We start from the raw sequence: 16,077 nt of genomic DNA on the forward strand, positions 1-16,077 counted from the left end.
CCCCTTCAGGCCAGAGCTCTCTGAATGAGGTCCAGATTGTCTGCCTCAATTTTGCTCCCCCAGTTTGTTTCCTGTCCATTATCTTATAGAGGCCACTTGCCTCACAGACCCTGAGTCCATCTCCTTCCTGCTTGCTGAGCAGAATTCCTCCCAGTTCCTAAATTCTGCACAACAGCACAATCAGAGTGTCCTGATACTACTGCCACCTGACCCACATTGGCCCCTGTGCTGCACTCAGCATGGAGTCTATTTTCTGGTTTATCCTCTCTCCATTTTTTATCTCCCATTCACTTATTGGTTGACCTGGCCATCCAGTTTTGGCTCTGTCCCCTATTATTTTTCTGAGATGTACCTTTCCCCTTACCTCCTTAATGGTAAACCATATTTCCTCAATGTGATGGTAATATGAATTATGTATTATTTTACTTTTGATAGCAAAATACTCTCATATTTTTTTAAAGAGGAGAGAGAGAGAAAGAGAGAGAATTTTTTTTTAATATTTATTTTTTTAGTTTTTGGCAGACACAACATCTTTGTTTGTATGTGGTGCTAAGGATCGAACCCGGGCCGCACACATACCAGGCGAGCACACTACCGCTTGAGCCACATCCCCAGTCCACTCTCATATATTTTTATCTCTGTTGGCCCCTATTACAAACTTGTAAGGTAGGCAGTATATGTGCTTCATGTTCCCCACTTCATAATGTAAAAATCACAACCACTTGGAGATGCAAAATAGCGTGGTTGTTAATGAAGAACACTGGTTCTCCTGGTATGGTGGTGCACACCTGTAATCCCAGCTGCAGGGGAGGCTGAGGCAAGAGCATCACAAGTTCAAGGACAGCCTAGGTGACTTAGTGAAAGAACTTTTCTTAAAATAAAATGGGCTGGGGTAGAGCACTTGCCTTACATGTGTGAGGCCTTGGGTTCAGTCTCCAGCACTGAAAAGAAAAAAAAAAAAAAAAGAACTCTAGCTCTAGGTTTTGACAAGAGGCACAAAGGACAAAATGAGAGTTCTTAGAAGTTGGATAAAATGGTCCCAACTACATGGGAGACCTGGCCAAAGAGACCCACTGCCAGGGTTTGAATCCTGGCTCCACCTATTACTAGCAATTGGTCCTGAGGAAATTGGAGATAGTACTAGTATCTCTCTCATTGCATTGTGAGGATTAAATGAGTTAATATAGATAAAATGTTTAGAACCATACCTGGCACATACCAAATACTAAGTACTATGTAAGGATTAGCTGTCATTATTCATTCGTTTGTTCATTCATTCCTCAAAGATTTACCAGGCACTGTTCTAGGCTTTAGTGATATGAGAATAACAAGTTGGACACTGCCCTGGTCTCACAGGATCTCAGTATTTGTGGGGGAGGCTGACAGACTACCACTTACTTAGCAGCCACCATGTCCTTGTGCTTGGATCCTTAGATGTCGATTATTATAACAACCTTCAAAATGAAGCAGCATTTACTCCATTTTACAAGTGAGATCACCAAGGTTCTGAGGCAGAAAGCTGTTTGCTCAAGATTCCCTAGCTAAGGATTGGAAGCTCCAGGATTCACTGTACAAGTTGTTCGCCTTCAGCCCACTGGGTTCAGCTCTATATGTCTGCCTCCCCCACATGGCGTAAGCCCCTGAGATACTGTCCCTGGGTGACCCAGAATTCTTAACATAAGTCTCTTGCACACAATTTGGGACATATTTGCTTAGTTGTTCTCTATTGTTGATCCTGGACTCCTTGCTCCAAAACTAGTCTCATCCATTCACTTTCACTTCTCTCAGACACAAAATCACATAAGTTTTGACATGGAGGCAACAGAGGTCAAAGTGAGGGTTCTTAGAAGTTGGACAAAAGCCAGATGCAGCGACCCATGCCTGTGGTCCCAGCTATTTGGAAGACTGAGGCAGAAGGATCACTTGACCCCAGGAATTCAGGGCCAGCCTGTACAACATATTGAGACCCATTATCTTAAAAAAAAAAAAAAAAAGTCAGTAGCTTCCTGACAGATTCATATTACATCCAAGGCTTGTTCCAGCATGTGTTTTAAACTGAAGAAATCAGATCTTGGGTTCTCTTCCTCTTCTGGGTTCCAATCTAGAGAAACTTTTCTCCACCAGGACAGTCTCCAGTTCACCTCCTTCCCCCGTCCTCTCCTGATGTTTGTTTGTTTATTGGTACTAGGAATTTAACCTAGGGACTTTACCACTGAGCTTCATCTCCAGCACTTTGTATATTTTTATTTTGAGACAGGGTCTCACTAAGTTGCTTCGAGGGCACTTAAGTTGCTGAAGCTGGCTTTGAACCTGCAATCCTACTGCCTCAGCCTCTGGAGTCACTGAGATTTACAGGTGTGCACCACTGCGCCTGGCTCCTTGGTTTTTATTTCAATGTCTAATTTCCTGTTATTCTTTTCTCTTTGTACCCAGTACTTATTTCTTTTTTTTTTATTGGTTGTTCAAAATATTACAAAGCTCTTGACATATCATATTTCATACATTAGATTCAAGTGGATTATGAACTCTCATTTTTACCCCAAATACAGATTGCAGAATCACATCGGTTACACATCCACATTTTTACATAATGCCCTATTAGGAACTGTTGTGTTCTGCTATCTTTCCTATCCTCTACTATCCCTCCCATCCCATCTTCTCTCTCTACCCCATCTACTGTAATTCATTTCCCTCCTTGTTTATTTTCCCCTTCCCCTCACAACCTCTTATATGTAATTTTGTATAACATTGAGGGTCTCCCTCCATTTCCATGCAATTTCCCTTTTCTCTCCCTTTCCCTCCCACCTCATGTCTCTGTTTAATGTTAATCTTTTCTTCCTGCTCTCTCTCCCTGCTCTGTTCTTAGTTGCTCTCATTATATCAAAGAAGACATTTGGTATTTGTTTTTTAGGGATTGGCTAGCTTCACTAAGCATAATCTGCTCTAGTGCCATCCATTTCCCTGCAAATTCCATGATTTTGTTGTTTTTTTAGTGCTGCGTAATACTCCATGGTGTATAAATGCCACATTTTTTTTATCCATTCATCTATTGAAGGGCATCTGGGTTGGTTCCACAGTCTAGCAATTGTGAATTGTGCTGCTATGAACATCGATGTAGCAGTATCTCTGTAGTATGCTCTTTTAAGGTCTTCAGGGAATAGTCCGAGAAGGGCAATGGCTGGGTCAAATGGTGGTTCCATTCCCAGCTTTCCCGGGAATCTCCATACTGCTTTCCAAATTGGCCACACCAGTTTGCAGTCCCACCAGCAATGTACAAGAGTACCCTTTTCCCCACATCCTCGCCAGCACTTGTTGTTGTTTGACTTCAGAATGGCTGCCAATCTTACTGGAGTGAGATGGTATCTTAGGGTGGTTTTGATTTGCATTTCTCTGACTGCTAGAGATGGTGAGCATTTTTTCATGTACTTGTTGATTGATTGTATGTCCTCCTCTGAGAAGTGTCTGTTCAGGTCCTTGGCCCATTTGTTGATTGGGTTATTTGTTATCTTATTGTCTAATTTTTTGAGTTCTTTGTATATTCTGGATATTAGGGCTCCCAGTACTTATTTCTTAGCCACAAGGATAACCACATTGGTGGTTGATGGGAGATGGGATTGTGTGGAATTTAGTTTTCTTTCCTTTTGATCTTTTTTGCCTCATGTATGGGTTCTAAAAAAAATTGAATTTCTAACTACAATTAGTATGCTAGCATTTAACTTTTTATCCTTATGTATTTAGGAACCCATTTCTCCCTCAAATATTAAGAAATTACAGATGAACTCTGGGGTAGAGTGCTTCCCTAGATGCACGAGGCCCTGGGTTCAATCCCTAGTACTGCCAAAAAAAAAAAAAAAAAGAATTTTAAATGGAAAAGCCTCTGCTAACACATCTTTCTATGAGTGCTTCTTTCTGTAAGTGGCTTGTTTGTAATCATTTTTGTTGTATCTTGTTGATCCCACTTAACAATGACAAAAGAATAGCAGTTCTATGAACCTAAGTTTCATTGGTAAAACCACCATGAAATATACATATGTTTTTTCTTTTTGCAGTACCAGGGATTGAACCTGGAGGTGCTCTACCACCAAGCTGTAGCCCCAGTCCCAGCCCCCGCCCCCGCCCCACCTTTTTTTTTTTTTTTTTTTTTTGAGGCTGGCCTCAAATTTATAAACCAGGCATAGTTTATTCATATAAATGAATCTCTTCATTATTAAATGTCCATACTAATGGAGCTTATGTTAGGGAGATAGCATGACTAGAGACATGTTTTTTCTTCCTCTATTTTCCAGATATTCTGGATTGTGGTTATTTGGTTTTATAAGCAAGTAAATATATTTTAGAACTAAAAAGAAGAAAGGTCTCTGCCTTTTATTTCTCCTTTTGATTTTAACTCAAAGAAAAAACCACTCAGGATGTTCCGGGTCCAGCATATTGAAAGAGTCAAAACTGTTTTTCTGCTTTTCTATTGAAAGTGCACCTGTGTGCCTAAGGCAGGTTTTTTTTTTTTTTTTTTCTTTCTTTCTTTTTTTTTTTTTTTTTTTCTTTTTCTCACACTGTTTCCTTTTCAATTAGCTCTGCCTATTCTGGTCTTTTCTCAGTCACATCTAACCCTAACACTGTCCTTCTCCCTGAAATTTCAGCTTTGTGTGTTTCAGGGAACCTGCACCTGGAGAGAGAGGGCTATATGTATCCCATGACACTGCATTCTCTAAATTCTGTTGATAAGATACCCCAGCCTCTTCCAAAGAGTTTCCAGTGAAAGAATCTGAGTACTTCTCTAAGATATCCTTAGCCAGGAGCTAGGGGTTTATAACTTAGTGATTAAGTATATGTTTAGCATGCATGAAGCCCAAGATTTGATTTCCCAGCATCACCAAAAAAAAGTCGGGGGTGTGGGGGTATCACTGGCCAAAGAACTTTCTTAGATGAAGAAAATATTTCTCTCAACCACCTGCTACACTAAACTGAACCAGCTCTTACCTGGATGAGAGGCAGCCACCTCCACTCAAACACCCCTCCCTCTCCCCCTTTCCCTGGGGAATCCTTGGGCTTGATACAGAATGGAATGAATGGCAGGTGTGTTGAAGTGTTAATGAGAGGGTGCCTCTGCCTATATCCTGCCCACCTCAGAGGCTCCTGTGAATGACTTTACCTTTGAACTTTCCTTGTATTCAGCCCCTGATCCATGGGATTTGGTGACAATCCTGGCTGGCAGGAAGCTTTGATCCTTGGGGAGTCCAGAGGAAGTCCTGTGATGTGTGGGATCCCTAAAGTTACAGGGATTGGGGAAAGCTTACAAGGGTGGGTTGCTAAGATAGACCCATTAATTAAGAAGGAGCCTTTGCTTAACCCTGTTACCTAAAAAGGAGATCCGGTGCCTGCTGACAGGAGCTCAGCACCCCTCATGGATGAAGTGGTGTTTGCACATGTATTATTGTTATTTTAAGGACACAGCTGAGCCCGAGGGGAAAATTCCTACCCACACCCAAGAAAGAACAGAATTCTTGGGAACTTCCGCTTTGTCAAGGCAAAACCACCTTACTTTGAAAGTTAGGAGGCTTGGGCAAAAAAATCTCTAATGTGCTTCTCACCAGGTGAAAGATTCCTCTAGGTTGGGACAAAAGATGAGCATGTAATAAACAGTGGAAACTCTAGAATTTCTGTGAGATGTGTTGAGCTGTAATTCATTAGAAAGTGTAGGAGAGGGGCTGGGGATGTGGCTCAAGCGGTAGCGCGCTTGCCTGGCATGCGTGCGGCCCGGGTTCGATCCTCAGCACCACAAACAAAGCTGTTGTGTCCGCCGAAAACTAAAAAATAAATATTAAAAAAAAAAAAAAAAGAAAGTGTAGGAGAGTGTCTCAAGCTGGTTTTACTTAGAAACTGCCTTTGTTTGAGGTGGTTTGGAGGTGAGGGAGCTTGCCAAATCTTCCCTGTCGCCACCCAATAAATATGAGAATGAAGGCCTTCTCATATACAGGGCATTGCTTCTCCCCCACCACCCATCTCCAGAGGTGAAATGCCTTCCTTTACTTCCACAAAATTATGTGCATCTCTCAGAGTGAAGACCACTCTGTGTAGTGTGTGCCTGTCTCCCTGCCCTACTGTGGCTGCATGCATTATTCATCTTTTTCTGTCACTAGCACACTACCTGGGCCCAAGGGAGGCCCTGAATAATGATTACCAAATGAGTGAGTAATGGTGAGGCCGGTGCTGCAATGAGTCATTGTCTTTCCTGGAATCATCTCATTTTCACTCTCTGCCTGGAGGAAAGAACTTTCTCACCCCAAAGATAGGTTATGAAAGGGCTGGCGGGAAAGTGTCCAAGTTTGGGCCAGGAGACCCAACTCCCATTCTGTCTCTGCAGCTCTCTGAAAAAGTCTGAGATAATTACTCTGCAAGCATCTGGCAGTGTCTTTGTGAGATTGGCTCCTAGGACTGAGGCACTTAACATGGTGACATTGGACAAGGAACATTCATTGAGAGTGGTCTGCAGGGCTGACCAGTGCGAAATCAAATGTTAAAAGAAAAAGAAAAAAATTCCTTTAATGTAATAAAATATGAAGTTTTTTTCCTTTTTCCACAGTTTCTCAACTTGTCATGTTCTTACTATTTGCTATTAATGTTATTCTAAGTAGAGAGAAACTAAAATGTGAAATTACCAGAATCAGTTTTACTGCTCATCTTTATTTTATGAGATGCCAATTTTAAATGCAATTATAAGAACATTTAACTTGTACGCAGAATCACCAAAATTACAGAATTTGTATAATACATGCACCTGCTACCAACACTGTCTTTGCTTTAATGATAACAAGAAATGAAAGAGCCCAGCACACTGGTTCACACCTGTAATTCTAGCTATTCAGGAAGCTGAGTAAATAGGATACCAAGTTTCAGGCCAGCTTCAGCAACTTGGTAAGACCCTGTCTTCAAAATAAATAATAAAAAGGGCTGGGGATCTAGCTCAGTAGTAGAACATCCCTGCGTTCAATACAAAAAAAAAAAAAAAACACTCTAGATGTCCTTCTTCCTTCTTTTTTTTTTCCTGGGAATTGAACCCAGGACTCTATTCATGCAAGGCAAACACTCTACCGACTGAGCTTTATCCCCAGCCTCTGTGTCATCTTTTTTGGTGTAAATGTTTGGCTACAATATGGCAATAAATGAGTAAAAAAGGATTGATAGGGTTCCTTGGTCATCCTTGTTTCTTAGAAAGCTGTTGCTGTCTTTCTGTGTTAAAAACAAGTTCTAGTTGGAATGGAAAGTATGGCCTCTCCAGGCTGTCAGCGCCTCTATTTGCTTAATTGTAAATATAACACATAGGCTTGAGTCTTGTCCCACATGTGAGTGAATTCTGTGCTTATAGGGCACAGTGACCTATAGGCAAATTCACTGACATGCAAATAGCACAATCTCTGCTCACATTCATGCTTCATTGTCCATTGAACTTCACTTATAAAACAAAAGTTCAAAGATAAAATTATTAAGAACTTCAAGATTGCAACAGTATATCATTATACCAAGCAGCATGGGGCCCCTTACCATAGAATCTAGTGTAACTTCACAGGTCACATACTCATGAAGCCAGCCCCGGTTGTCTGGCATTGTTCAGTAGATATTCTTAGAATTTGGGCTTTTACAAAGTCAGAGACTGGCCAGGAATGGCATACATGCCTTCCTTCATTCATGAGTATTTTATGACATCTGCCATGTGCAGATATGAGGCACTGTGGCTATACCAGAGTGAAAAAGGCAAGATCTGGCCTCAGTGTCAATAGTACCTATGATTTATAAGGATAAAGTTTTAAAATTATATAATATTTAATCCCCAGCACAAATAAATAAATAAAATCACCCAATAAATACTTAAATCATGATTGTGATAGGGGCTACAAACAGAACCACAGGAAGAAGGCTTAAGAAGGGCTTAGCAGGTAGGGCTAGGGAAGGAATCCCTGAGGACTCAATGGCAATTTAGGCAGAGGGTGGAAAAGTTGTAGGTGAAGAGGAAGCACAACTCTTCCAGTAGGTAATAGCATATGCAAGGGCTTTGACCTAGGAAGGAGCTTTGCTCAGGAAAGGAAATTAAGAAGGTCCACACAGCTGGACACAGGCAGCCAGAGGGAAAACAGCTATGGCAAAGGCAAGTCCTGGGTAGCCTTATCACCTGCTTTCCTCCCCTTCCCCAATAACCACACCACAAAGGTCCTCAAAAGATAGGAAGGCTTGCTGTATATTCCTATAGCAAGTCCAAGATGTGGTGCCACACACTTAGTATGCTTATGTGAAATGCCCTGGGACCTTGGGTCCAGTCCACATGCTTGTCACTCATCAAATTCATTTCTCATCATTTACACTTGCCATTTCCAGTTCATTAACTGTTCCTAAAATGTGCCTTCCCTTTCATCTGAACTCTAATCACTTTTTCTGCTGTCTTAGGACCTTTACCATTGTTCAGTTCTAAATTCTTTGTGTGCACATTGTCTTCTCTTTCCTGCCTTTCCTGATTTTAAGCCTTTTAAGAGTAGGTTCTATTCTGTTAAATGGACTTAACAATCTTTACCTAATAGTTAATTTACTTAAATGTATGCCTATTTATTTACTTATTTTTATTTTTTGGTACTAGAGATTGAACCTAGAACACTTTACCATTGAGTTACCTCCCTAGTCATCTTTATTTTTTATTTTGAGTCGGTCTTGGTAAGTTGCTGAGGCTGTTCTTGAATTTACAAGTCTCCTGCCCTTCCGAGAAGCTATCATTAAAAATGTGCCAGGCTGGGCATGGTGGCACATGCCTGTAATACCAGTGGCCCAGGAGGCTGAGACAGGAGGACTATGAGTTCAAAGCCAGCCTCAGCAACTTCAAGGCTCCAAGCAACTCAGTGAGACCCTGTCTCTAAATAAAATACAAAATAGGGCTGGGGATGTGGCTCAGTGGTTGAGTGGTTGAATTCAATTCCCAGTACCAAAAAATTTAAAAAAAAGTGTGCTACCACAGCCAGCACCTAATCATTTTTAATAGGTAATATCTCATAAAAAATATTAAAAAGGTACAAAAGGGGACACTGAGGGTGTAGGTTAGTACTAGAGCATGTGCTTAGTATGCAAAAGACCCTGAGTTTGATCCCCAGCATTGGGTGGAGAGGAGGTTGTGTACTCTCAGGAATCTTGAATAAAATATATATATATATATAATTTGTAAAATATATATATATATTTAGTTATGTATATATTTGTTTAATCTTTATTTTGATACCAGAGATTGAACCTAGGGGCACCTTACCACTGAGCTACATTCCTAGCCATTTTTTTTTAATTATTATTTTTTTATTTAGAGACAGGGTCTCTCTAAGTTGCTTAGGACCTCACTAAGTTGCTGAGTCTGGCCTCAAACTTGCCATCCTCCTGCCTCAACCTCCAGAGTCACCAGGATTATAGGCATGTGCCGATGCACCCAGCAAGAGTCTGAATTTTGTTTGTTTTTAAGTTGTCAATGAACCTTTATTTTATTTATTTATATGTGGTGCCGAGAATCGAACCTAGTGCCTCACACATGCTAGGCAAGTGCTCTACCACTATGCTACAACCCTAGCCCCAAGAGCCTGATTTTTTTTTTTTTCCTGGCTACTAGGGATTGAATTCTGGGGCACTCGACCCCTAAGCCATATCCCAGGAAATCACCGAGTGGCTTGACACCTCACCATTGCTGAGGCTGTTTTTGAACTCGCAATCCTCCTGTCTCAGTCTCCTGGGCCACTGGGATTACAGGCATGTGCCATCATACCTGATTTTTTAATGTGTAGGTGTGTGGGGTTTTTTATTTATTTTTATATTTTATGTGTGTTTTTTGTACTGTATTAGCTTTTCAATAAAAATATAAAATATGAACACAGACTCTGGAATTAGAAACCTGATTTTACTAGTTTTTTGTTTAATTTGATTTAAGGGGGTATTGAGGATTGAACCCAGAGATTCACACATGCTTGGCAAGCACCCCTACCACTGAGCTATATCCCCAACCCCCTACCAGGTTTTTCCTGAGTTAACCTGCATAAAATTAGAAAATATATAGAAAGTATCTAATATAGTTCTTAGCCTAAACAATAGTAGGTTTTGAGGCAATAAGCCCTAGACCAGAAGTAACTCCGCACATAGCTTCAGGCAAGTCAGATGACTCCTTGTGACCTATTGTCTTCTGTCCCTAGTTTGATCAGATGGTCCCTAAATCCCCCTTACTCTGAGTTTCCCTATTTGTTTGAAACCTGCTTCTTGCCAGTAGTTCTCACTCCCAAGTGAGAAACTGAGAAGATTTTGTAGGAAAATAGTAGGTACTGGGGGCAGGTGCTTTTAGAACCCTCCCAAATTCCATATCAGACCATGAGATCAAAACATGGGTAGTGAAAAATGGGTGTGGGTCCATCCATGCAGTCCTTCACAGAGTGGCAGTTGAAATATATGTACATATACATACATACACACACACATACATACACACACATATATGAGGGGAAAATATGGAAATGGAACTTCAGTGAAAAATTATAAAAGTAGCAGCAATAAAGGTATAATTGCTGAAGAAGTAGCCTCCTGAATTTCATAAGATAAATACCTGTGTGGATGTTGGCAAGAGACTTTCTGGGGACTTGAGAGGAACACGCTAGTAGTCAGTTGTTTTGAGAGTGATTGTATGTGGGCAGCCTTGCCCATCTGTGCTCCAGAGATATCTGCCAGGCTTTGGGACTGAAGGAATAGGTCTGGGATGTATCCTTGGTCCTGGAGTAAAGAGGAACAGCAGTTCCCAAAGCTATGCAGTGAGGCATCAGGGGTAAAGAGAAATACAAGGGAAACCTATCTCAGGACAAGTGCCACAGCCACCCCTCCCTGCTTCTCCAACCTGAGGGCTATTCACTATCTTCTTAAGGGATCCTATGGGTTTCCTCCTAGTAGACAGATGGTCATGACCCTGTCTGTCTCTTACAGGTGCTGAGAGACGTCCTCAAGGATCTCTACCACCTGTTGAAGCACGTGGTGCGTTTGGAGTCTGATGATGTGGCCAAGCTCCATGCCCAGCTGGCCCTGGAGGAACTGGATGAGATCATGAGAAACTTCTTGTTCCCACCACAGAAGCTGGAGAAAAAGATCATGGTCTTGCCATAGACCTGACTCAAGGCCAGGAAGGAACAAGGAGCAAGTAGCCAGAGCAATGTCTAAGTTTTCCAGCAGGTGGCCTCACTGCCTCTTTGACACTAGCAATATGGCTGACCTTGAGATCACACTGATTACTTGGGTCTTCAGGCTAACTGTCCTAAAGCATCTAGTTAGTCATCTTGCACCCAGCCTGAAACATGTGCCATTAAAAGAAAAAATATTACAAATTTCATTGATCTGCACATTTTTCACTGTCCTTTAGAATTTAAAGAATAATGTCTCCTAGCTGGGCATGGTGGCGCATGCCTACAATCCCAGTGACTCAGGAGGCTGAGGCAGGAGAATCACAGATTCAAGGCCAGCCTCAGCAAGTTAGCAAGACCCTGTCTCAAAAAATTAAAAGGGCTGGGAGCCAGGTGTGGTGGCACATGCCTGTAATCCCAGTAGCTCGGGAGACAGGCAGGAGATCATGAGTTCAAAACCAGCCTCAGCAATTTAGCAAGACCCTGTCTCCAATTAAAAAATAAAAGGGCTAGAGATGTGTCTCACTGGTTAAGTGACCCTGGATTTAATGCACAGTACAAAAAAAAAAAAAGTACTGGGGGCATAGCTTAGTGGTAAAGCACCCCTGGGATCCTAGTATTCCCCCCTCAAAAACAGATGTCTCCAAATGGAAGTATAATGCTAGCATGACTGATGGAATTTGATTAAATGGCCATTCTCTTGCTCCTTGAGGAGGAGTTGGCCACCCATAGTTCACATATTTTGGTATTCTTTAATGGTGAGATTATTATTCTTTATGATAACAAGGAGCATGCAGAGCTAATTGTCTTGCTCCTAAAAAAGCATGTGAGTAAGAGATGACTTGGGAGCCAGGGAAAGGAAGTAGTGTCTAAAACGCAAAATGGAATAAAATTATCTTGGCTGGGAACAACAAGTCTAAATATGGTCTTCTGATATTGAGATGGAAAGTTGTAGAGTTGAGCAGGCTTTGCTTCTCAGAAAGAAAATACGCTGATTGAATGGTTGAATCTTCCAGAGAAGAAGAGTAAGCCCTGTTTGTCCACTGGCGCCATTTCCTCTCATTCCCTCTGCTGCTGTTTGCAAGGAGTTGCCCTGATTATCAGCGGGAAGGGACCACGGCATCTCAGAGAGCTGGTGTCCTGCATTCAATCCTCTGCTCCTTTGGAAGCTTGAGTGTTTAAACAATGAAGTGATCTGAAATGCAGGTGGCAAGTGGGTTTCACACTGTGGCCTGATGCCAGGTTTATTGAAATGATTTCAGATGTGGCACCATGGTCTCTATTTATTTATACATTTTGGCCACCGCATTTTAATTAAAGTTAAAAGAGATGACAAAAAGGAGAAACTGCCTGGCCACTTGAGATAAGCCCTCCCCATTGTCCACACTTTGACAAGGCTAATGCAGAGTTCCTTAATCAGTCCTCTGCTCTGTAGGGGTAGGAGTGGAATTTTATCACAGGACTTTATCCCTGCCTTCTGGGGTATCCAGACCCAGGGGAACCAAAATACAATTTCTGAAAACTCAAGTGACTAAAGGATCTATGTATAAATTTGTCCATTTGCCAGTTAACAACAGGATATTTCTTTCTCTGGCCAGATTACACACCAGGATCTTAGCTTAGAACCTTCTTGGTAAGCAACTCTTTCAAGAGGCCAACTTATATTCAGTTATGGGTCACGGTGAGATTAGTGAACAAATAATTAGAACAGGTAGTTAGGAATATTTAAGGAATATTTCTGTTTAGCTAGTGAAGTGGCATTAGTTTCTATTCTCCAAATCAAGAATGTCTTGAAGATCAGGATTGTAGTTTTTACATCAGGGAAGGATCTCCTTTAGACCAACCAGATGCACCTAAGAATGCTTGTTTTTTAGACTTCTTTAGCGTCCACAAAACCCACTTTAGACAACCAGATGCATATTCTCAGTGACTGATCAAACTTACTAATTTATATGCATCAAATGCATTCTAGTTCTGAGAATATACCCTAACTGATCACTTTGATTACACTGAGAAATTCTCTAATCTAAAAACCTTGAGAGCCTCTCAGAGCATCCTAGTCCCTGTGTTTCTATTTACAAAATGTCTCTTAATTTGAACTATTTGACAAGAGGCTAAAAGCATCAGTTCTTTATTGCTTTGATTAATTTAAGAGAGTGACTTTCTGACTTTGTTACCACATTTGAGAAGATTCCTTAGTGAAACCCTTCTAAACATGACTGGATTATTAAAATTTTCCAAGTTTTTAAACAATTCTTTCAAATTTGTGTGTGTGTGTGTGTGTGTGTGTGTGTGTGTGTGTGTGTGAGAGAGAGAGAGAGAGAGAGAGAGAGAAATCCTTGGGAAAGAACACAATAGGATAATGAAAGCACAATTGAATTTTAAAAGGCATAGAACTGCAAGGGACCTGGACAATGGCAAGAAATTTCCCTGCACAGTGGAGCCTGTGAAGTGTGTCTTTCCACCTGCTTCCCCTCATCTCTTCTCCCTCAGAAGCTGCTTTCTTCCTGGTGCCCTCTCTCCACATCTACCATTGAGTTTCTCCTGGACATCACCTTCATCCCCTCCCTTATCCAGTGGCTAGACACTTGCACTCCCCTTTGCTTGACCTGTCTCTCTTCCTATCCCATCTTTCCCTTCCTGGTCTCTTCCTCCTCATTCCTCACCCCCTGTCCATACCCTTGACCTACAACTGAATGCACTGTGACAAGAGACATGTATGGGCCTAAAGCAGTGCCTTAGCCAAGCCCCAGGCTTCTGCCCAGGAATTGCCTGCTTGTTCAGGTTAGCCTTTCTGAACATTCTGGAAATCTTCCCTTCTCTGCGTTGTTTTTCTTTCTTCTTGGAATAAATTTGCCCTTCTACAAGTCCTTAGTTATTTAATCAGCAGTCTTGCTTTGCTCCTTATCATACCTCCACACAGTTTTCCACATTTCCTGATATCCTCCTGTCTTTTCTCTGCTGCATATGTTCATCTCTCTCTTATTCCTTTACTTTACTATGGCTCTGCTCACCCATCCACATATAAAGCCAAGGTGCCAAGGACTAGGGTCAGGGGAAGCAAATCACAACAACAGCAACCTCTTGATCATCTATTATGTGCCAGATGCTGCACCACACACTGAGAGCACAGCAGTGATCAAAACAGACAAATCCTCACCCTCAGGAAGCTTGCAGTTACTGCAGTGGAAGGAGACAGACAACAAATAGGATCAGTGAAATGGGTAGGAGGTTGAATGGTATGAGAGATGCTATGCGGTAAGGCCATCTGCCCTCAGGAAGGCAGATGGGAAGCAGGGAGTCAGAAAAGAGGGGAGCTGAGATCATAGGAAGTCATCCTCAGATGGCCTTGATGAGAAGTTGATAAGTGAGTAAAGGTGGGAAGGAGCACCCCCAGAGACAGCTGGGGACAGGAATTCCAGGTAAAGGGCCCAGAGGTGAGGGTTGGGGGAAGAGCCTCAACTCAAGGTGAGGAGAGCAGAAGAGGCAAGGAGGTAAGGAAAGTGATGACTCTGAGCAAGAGGACAGGTGCAGACCTTTTCTACCTGAAATCCCTTCAGCTTGTTTTTGGAAAGTGCTTTCAAGCCAAGGTTATGAGTGCTATAAAAAAAAAAAAAAAAAATAGAAACTACAAGGCTGGGGCTGGGGCTGTAGCTCAGCAGTAGAGCGCTTGCCTAGCATGCGTGAGGCACTGGGTTCAATCCTCAGCACCACACAAAAATAAACAAATAGAAAAAGGCATTCTGTCCATCTACAACTACAAAAAAAAATTTAAATAGAAAATACATATTACTACACATAGCCACTCTTTTCTTCCCTTCAATCAAAAGCAGCCAGCCCCATCCCTCCTCACCCGCCTACAGCCCCAGCTTGGCTTCAGTTGCTCTGTATTGTCACAGTTCCTCTTCTTTGGCAGCAAAAAAAAAATAGAAGAAAGCAAGTGTGTGGATCTACTCTTGGTCCACCCACCCAACCCGTTCTCTGTCTGAGAGGGTAACTGTATGAAGCATCGCCTGCCACCTGCCTGTGACTCGCTAGCAGTTTGCCACAGTGAAGGATGGCTGCCACCTGGGAGAGTTGATCAATTCATAGGAATAAGTTGGGGATGATCCATCTGACCTGTACAAAACCAGGTAGGCTTCTGCAGTTTGGATTTTTACAGAAATCCAAACTCTCAGCTGGGGAGAATAAGAAACAGCAGCTGAGTGCCAGGGTGGGATGTGAAAGCTGGCCATTCTTCCCTGACCATGGTCTCCTTCCCAAATCTGTAACTCTAGCCCCCTCCCGCCAACAAAAACCATAACCTCCAAGAGCTTCTCCAACAGCAGGTCTGCAGCCTCAGTCCTGCTGCAGTCACATGCAGCTGCTGCCTGAAATACAGAGCACCCCTGGCTTCATGCGCCACTCTGCTTGGAATTGAATCTCCACTTGGGGGTTGGGAATTTGGGGTTCTTACAGTAATCGCTGCTGCCTCTTTGCTGGTCAGCTCAGGACTGTACTGCACACATGTGCTGGCAAGGGAAGAGGGAATGCAGACCCTCATACAGGCCCTGGGAGGGGCTTTGCTCACTTGGTATTGGAAAGATCATCCCTGTCTCTCCCACAGTTCTTCTTAGTGACTTAGTAGGTTTGTGCTGCCTGAGGCCTCAGCTTTTGTGCTCCTTCCCCTGGTGAACCTCCATGGCCCCCCATGAATACAAAGTAGCAATATCAGTTAGTCTGTGTTTCCTTTAGTTTGGAAATTCATTTCCTATCCAGAGCTTATCTGATACTCACAACCATCTTGTTGAACAGAGAAGCAAATTATTGTTTTCCCCTTTTGGTGGGATTTGGCATCAAGTTGCCTGAGTCTTAGCCAGGCAAGGTAATGCATGCCTGTAATTCCAGTAACTCGGGAGGTTGATGCAGG

General features: G+C 42.3%; 1 protein-coding gene across 2 annotated transcripts in view; it reads left to right on the forward strand.

Annotated features, from left to right (window-relative positions):
• Tango6 (transport and golgi organization 6 homolog) overlaps window positions 1–13,547 on the forward strand; it is a 175,273-nt gene extending 161,726 nt beyond the window's left edge. The window contains exon 17 of one of the 2 annotated variants that reach the window (XM_077105808.1): window positions 10,978–13,547. In XM_077105808.1, coding sequence (XP_076961923.1) covers window positions 10,978–11,154 — 177 coding nt within the window. In that variant the 3' untranslated portion in view covers window positions 11,155–13,547. The remainder of the gene's footprint in view (window positions 1–10,977) is intronic. The other variant, XM_077105807.1, reaches the window with a different exon arrangement.
• Window positions 13,548–16,077: the final 2,530 nt, after the last annotated feature.

The sequence above is a fragment of the Callospermophilus lateralis genome, chromosome 18 (assembly GCF_048772815.1).
Source record: "Callospermophilus lateralis isolate mCalLat2 chromosome 18, mCalLat2.hap1, whole genome shotgun sequence".
Lineage (NCBI taxonomy): Eukaryota > Metazoa > Chordata > Mammalia > Rodentia > Sciuridae > Callospermophilus > Callospermophilus lateralis.